We start from the raw sequence: 6,743 nt of genomic DNA, 5'->3' as shown, positions 1-6,743 counted from the left end.
CTGACTTAACTGCTACATGTGATCTTAACTACTACTGAGATCCGTAAACTCACGTGGGCTGCATCCCATTGTGGTGGATCTGTGTTCAGATTTTCCATCTGGAAAGGATGCGACGGTGACTTCCAGACAAGAGGAAGAAGCAGACCAAAGAGGAAGCAGTAAGATGAAGCGGATGATGAACGGAGGACAGTGAAAAAGATGGGTGAAGGGTGAAGTAAAGAAGTAAGGCTTATTTTTGTGCGTCAGCAACAGTCTTTTGGGTGCTGCTTTGGGTCTGTGTAACAGTCAGTGGCCAAGCTGTCCTCTCAGTTTCACTGATGAAGTCTTTGGTGGCTGAGAAACCTCCTCACTGCTTTGCTTTGCTTCTGTGCTTATGTATACCCCTGTGTCTGTGCATGTGTGCCTGCTTGTGCCTTCAGCCCATGGGCCTGACATGCATAATCACTTTTTAGGAATAACAAGAAGGTATGTTTGTTTATTATTTGTAAGGGACAGAAAACAGAAAAGAAGATGAAGATAGCATCAGGAATTTCAGTAGAGATCCCCGTAGTTTAAGCCCTCTCCCCCCTCACCCTTTGCTATTCCTCCATAACAAAACGGCTTTTTCTTCTCAACAAGATGCCAGGTGGAGGCAGTGCTGTAAAACGTTTTAATCTGTACCTTCCTGTAGTGTGTTTAGAAGTGATGTTTATTTTCACGTTGGAAACAGCAACTGATTTTTTAAATTAAAATCACCCAAGATTTCTCCACCTTTTGAAAGTACTCCACTTTCTTTTAGCTGATGCCTATTTCCAGTTACAAAACCTGAAAGCCACACAAAATAAAACCCATTTTTATGGTGTTCATGGTGTTGTAAATACCCAAGACTGTCCCCAAGAGATGGGGAGAAGCATTTTTCACAGCAGGTCTGTTTGATATTTGACAAGTGGTTGTTGAAGCACTTAAAAATTTCACTGCATGTTTGTCAATGGCAGTAATGAAACCACAAAAGTAAGGTTGTTGTTTTTTTAATGTTACAAAGAGTGCTTTATCATATCAACGCTCCAGCTGAGATGCCTCCTGTCATTTAAAGAAATGACAAAGGGAAGATGGCTTTTCAGCTGATTTTTTTTAGTATGAAGTTGCTGATCTTGTTTCATTCTTTGAACATAGTGCACGTCCAAAACATTATGGGCACAGGATATGTGAGCTGCAACAGACACTGTGTTCCACATCAACTGACGGCTTCAAACACTAAGTTTTATTGCTGTTTCTTTATTAAATGCAGATTACATGAAGGGATGAGGTATCGAAGCTTCACACACATGAAAGTTAGGAAATAGTTCTTAAATCCCACAGTTAGAAGTCCAACTAAATAGTGGTTGAAAATTAATTTTCTGAAGTTCAGCAGTCCTCTATACCTATACAATCAGGAGATTTTCTGCCAAATAACTAACAAGTTTTTCAGGTGTCTGGAGTTGTTCCCAGCATCTCATTAGCTCTTAGGGTTATTGGCAGAAATCAAGATAGAGAAGAGAGCAGTATATAGTCGGCGTGCAGTGAGGACACAAATGGCTGGATGAGATGCTTGGTCAGATACACTCATCCAGGCAGGGCTCAGTTTGAACATGCAACACAAGGACATTGGAAGCCTGAGTCACAGACAGACTCCATGGTAGCGTTAGCTACAAATGCTGTTTGCACAAAGTGTTCTGTGTTGTGGCCCTATTAAAATGACATCTGTCCTGAAAATAAGCGTATGCTACTTCATCTACAAGGGCATCGAGCTATAAAATTCAGCATGGGAATAGCTGCATGGGAATATCATTGTTACCCGTAAGACAAAGCTGTTTTAAAAGTATATTTCAAAACTAGATTTTGTTATGCAAGTACAAAGTAGGAATTTGCTTGGTCAAAAGCCAGTCTATAAGTCTCCCCCTATGGTTTTCTTTATCCACTGAACGTATTGCTTTGTGAGGCGGGTGTAGACACCTGGGGCACCAATAGCACCACACTTATTTTTTTTCCCAAATGAGGTGATGCCTCTCATCACATTTTTGCATATTAAAGGTCCACCTGAATCCCCCTGGAAAAAATGACATACATTGTTATTCAGATTTACATTCCCTTACATAAAGTTTAATCCAGCTGCATAGTGAAAATAAAAATGTAGACAGTGCTAGTGTTGCTTGTTTTCTCTTTAGAAGGTAGGTTTTCATGAACAAAAAGAAAAAAAAGAGTTCAACGTGATCTTTATAGTGTTATTTATATTGAATTAATTGAATGAATTTAATTCAGCCCCAAGGTATAGTGGGTCTTATTGAATGGGAAAAGAAAAAACTGGAAACTCTCCTCTTGAGAGGCAGAAAGTGTTTTTAGATTATTTTTTTTTTTTAATAGTGTCAATTCAGTATTTAAATCTTTTAAAATGTGGTAGTTCTTACAAAGTTTTGCATTTGACTTGGCACACAGACTTTTTTGTTTTTTTGCAAAATTTGTTCCAAAAGCCTCTGGTGTCAGAGAAGTTGTTCCATTGAATTTAGCTCCTAGAGAAAGGGCTTGTGGAGATTTTTCTGTTAAAAAACATTTTATTGAAGAAAAAAACAGCTATCTGCCATGCCTGGATAAAAACACAACATCCATGAAGGTGAATTTTTGATCTTAAATCTTAGAAGAACAAGCCCTGGTAAATTCTCTCAATTTAGGATCATTTCTTATTGAACTGAGGATAGGCAGATATCATGTCTGTAGGAGTTTATATTTTGTTTTTAATAGAAACTACGTGGATATAGGATTATATTGCAAATATACTTACCCCACACGCGTCCCTGTTGCCTTTCTCAGACCCTGCACATATCATCCTGTCTGTTATAGTAGGGTTGTTCCCATAATATTTTGCGCTATTGCAGGTTTCTCTGCTGATGACAGTGACGTTGACTTCCATCAGGGTTTCAGAAGAATTTTTATTTTGAGTTTGTCCCCATCCTGCTACTCTACAAACTGTTCCTGGCTTGGGATCACCATCTGAGGTAGGCAGGTCAATGGGTTTCACAGCGATGTTAATTTTTGCTCTTCTGTTGAGCTGTAGAAGATATAGCAAATAGTTTTTATGTCCAATAGAGACACCTGAAAGTTAATTATTGGATCTATCCCATTATAATGATGGATGATTAGTGCAACCCATCTTTCAGATACCTCAGCTGATTGTGAGGGGATTTATGTGATCAGTGAGGTAATACAGGAATAAAGAAAATGTGTATATATTGTCTTATGAAAACCCATTCAACTTCTGCCAAAACAGAGCAAAATAACAGCAGTCACTGGAGCTGGCAAACAAGAGGATCCGATTTGAGAAATTTGTAATGGAACTGTTTTTTAGTCAGGACATTATGGTTTATAGCCAAATTATTTTTATGTCTGAAATATGCTGGTTTCTCTGAATGAAATTCACATGCTTATTCTTTTTTATTTCACTGAAAAGCCAGAAATTGAAATAGCTTGGCCAAGCTGCAGAAGTTTTCCACTCTGGGTATTGGCATGCATTACAAGGATTGTTGGGTGCCTTAGTCCCCATTGCATCCCCAGTTCCCCAGTCAGCTGGATTTGCAGAAACAAAGTTATCAGAAACTCTTGTGGTTCATTTCCCTTCTTCAGAAGAAGGAGGAAACTGGTGCATCAGAGGAGATGCATATTCCTTAAGTGACCTGTAAGTAAGTATATACCTGCAGCAGCATAAGGTCATGTTCCCAACTTCCTGGCCAGTAGCATGGATGTTGAATTTTTTTTGCAACCTTAAAAAACTGTTTTTCTTTTTCTTTTCTTTTTATTGAATGAGCTCCAAGAATAACTTTGACTCTGCCGTTTTCCCTGAGGAGAAAGACAACATGGTTATTGGGACTCACTTGTGTTACATCCATAATTCCTTGCTGTTAAATGTGGTGCTCTAAATCTCTTTTCTCATGCCTGAAAAGCAACAGTAATTTAGAAAAACATAAAAGATTACCCTGTCTTACAAGTAGTTAATAAAAGTGTCTCAGTGAATCACAACTGATGCTATTCTACCTTCAATTTGCCAGGAAGAGACAGGTTTCAGGTACTTGACGGGGAACCTACCCCTGTTGTTTCCCTTGGGAGCTGGATGCCTGCTGCTGTTGAATGTGGGAAGCCTGTCAGAGCAGGCTGGCCCTCAGTGGCCTCTTCCTGCAGCAACCAAAACCCTGAGGACATGGTTGCTTCTGTTCCTTCAGCTGTTAAGAGCTGTTTGACTATTGACTGAGCATCATCAGGTTGATTACTTACTGTATTTTTTCTTCAGAGGTCTCTTTTGGAATCACCATACAGTTGCCATATATTGATACTACTGATATTGGGCCCTGTGCTGCCTTTGTAGTAGATATCCCCCTGTTTGGCTGGTGGCAGGAGAAATGGATACAAGCCTCTGATATCTGCAGAGCCCAGTGATTAACTGGTCCTGGTCAGGCTGCTGACAGAGCCTGTGTGAGGTCTGGCTCAGCAGCAGCTCCAGTCCTCCCAGCAGAGGCAATGGGTGGGACGTGAGATTTGAACCTCACATCTCTCCTGGCAGGGAGAATGTGCTGGGCCAAATAGCTGTGTACGTCTTGAGTCAGACAGGAGGGAGCTAGCACATCAGAAAAGCAGAGATCTCTAAACATCTCCTGTCATCTCCCTGGAGAATTCTTTGCTCCTTTGTAATTGCATGTTGTCTTTCTGTGCTGAATGAACTGTGTGTCTTTTACAGAATAAAATGACAAGAATTTGTTTCTGTTTTCTGAGCAGCTATTTAGACTGGCCAGTCCTCTCGCCAAGCGTACTGGTTGACTGAGAAAACAGGTATAGGCCTTTCCTCCAGATTTACCATGTTAGTGTTGCTATTCTGTGCTTTCCTGCAGCTAGAAACTCAAAAATATCTCTTCAGAAACAATGAAGAACCTTGCTACATTATTTTTACTCACCTAAGCACAGTAGTCAATATAATTTTTAAAAGACAGTAATCAGAACGTGATCATGATCATGCTAACTGTGCACAACTGCCAGGGATATGAGCTTTTCTTCTTGAACAGAGAAAACAGATACTCACTAAGGACAATCTCCAAATCAGAGCAAGAACTTACACAGGACAGTGGGCAGCTGTTAACACCCAGTTTGGCTTGATCAAAGCTCCTCCACAAATAAGTTCATCTTTCTTTCCTATGATTAGGGCCATGAATGGTCTTGAGTGTGGTTTTACTGCAGTTCCTCCAATTATATCCACACATAAACCTAGAAATAAAAATAAGCCACAATACACACAGCTGGGCTAAGAAATACTGACAGACACTGCAGTCTCCTGGAAAAGAACATGTAATGCAATCACAAAGTATACAGACACACAAGGATGTATGTATGTCACAATGCTGGTCTTCAGGCTAGATTTCTAAAACTGCTCAGCAGTGCTACTTCTGTACGTTTCAGTGGGACCAAAATCAGGTCAATGGTGTGGCAAGAAGAAAAAACAAACAAACAAAACAACCCCAAACCCACCAAAATATTATTGATCTTGCACAGATTTATTTTCCTGATGTTCATGGCAATGGTTAATTTCTTAGCTGTCGTAAGAACCCCAGATCTGACACCCGATAAATGCTGTGCAGTAGCTGTCCTATGCGGAGACTTGGAAACTGGGCTGTATATGGTAGGAAACATCACATGAACGTGTTTGTCAGAAAAGCAGAAAATCAAGCCGATAAGTGTGTGCCTTTAGAGAGACAGGTTGAAAAACAATCATATTAATTCCTCTGAATTCTTCCAAATAGCATGTCCTCTGTGTAGCTTCAATTATTGCTATCCATTAGAAATGATTCTGTCTGTATGAAAGCTCAAAGAGATACAGAGAGTTCTATTATTGCAAGAACTACAATAACAATTGCAACTACTTTCTTTATGCTAATGAGCGTCTGCTTAAGTGCAACTCTGTGCCTCAGCATTTACCTTCAAAAGCATCTAATTTTGTACTTACCTCCAGGAATTACTAGGAGGATGACAGCAGCAGAGGCTGACAAGGTAAAGAAAGCTCCCATGGTTAATAGCTGCTGTTCTGCTCTGTTCACTATGCAATATATAGCAAAACAAAAAGGATGTGGGTTTTGTTTTTCCTCTTAAGGGTACTTGACATTTGTAACTGTGAAAAAAGAAAAACCTCCCCAGCAACATAGCTCGCAGCTGAGGCGCGAGTGAGAAGTCGCGTCATCTGTTGTGGTGTGAGGACCAAATCTCCTTTCCTTCACGTTCTTTCTGTAGCGTTACTGGACAGTTAATAGGAGTATCAGAGTGAAACTTTGCAAGCCACTCCAAATCAAGTTACACAGTGGAACTTGGCTGACATAAATTTCATCTTGATTCAGTTGCCCACGTGGAGATGTTTAGTTCCAGCCTAGACAACTCAGGGTAGTCTGAGTGGCCTTGAGGACCTGGGGGATAAAACATTCACAGAGGTCTGATGATCTGTGGCAGACCGTATCAGTCAGCCCCAGCTCCCAGGCCTTAGTGTCTGCAGTTCAAGCTTGCAAGGTAATTTCTGAAGTCTGCCTAGTCAACATACACAAGGAATGCTGCAGAAACATTCAGTGGATCAGCTGCTAGAGGCCTGTTTATATGAGCTGAATCACCTTCCAGGCTCTGCTAACGATGACCGTTGCATCTCCACTGGATGAAAACTAAATAAATCTTACTGGAGTCACGGCTCCTCACTTCCTTCCTTTCCAAAG

The 6,743-nt window shown here is 40.5% G+C and overlaps 1 protein-coding gene across 1 annotated transcript; it reads right to left on the bottom strand.

Moving 5' to 3' along the window:
- Positions 1-1,237: 1,237 nt before the first annotated feature.
- On the bottom strand, positions 1,238-6,125 carry LOC118156659 (granzyme A-like). Its single transcript, XM_035310816.1, has 5 exons — positions 5,996-6,125; positions 5,112-5,259; positions 3,702-3,846; positions 2,795-3,061; positions 1,238-2,065 (listed from the first exon to the last, which is right to left on the bottom strand). Exons 1-5 carry the CDS (start codon positions 6,054-6,056, stop codon positions 1,904-1,906), a joined length of 783 nt encoding a protein of 260 aa, XP_035166707.1. The 5' UTR covers positions 6,057-6,125; the 3' UTR covers positions 1,238-1,903.
- Positions 6,126-6,743: the final 618 nt, after the last annotated feature.

This window comes from Oxyura jamaicensis, chromosome Z (genome assembly GCF_011077185.1).
Source record: "Oxyura jamaicensis isolate SHBP4307 breed ruddy duck chromosome Z, BPBGC_Ojam_1.0, whole genome shotgun sequence".
Lineage (NCBI taxonomy): Eukaryota > Metazoa > Chordata > Aves > Anseriformes > Anatidae > Oxyura > Oxyura jamaicensis.
The sequence above is the reverse complement of the archived record's forward strand: the minus strand, read 5'-3'. Positions and strand labels throughout refer to the sequence as shown.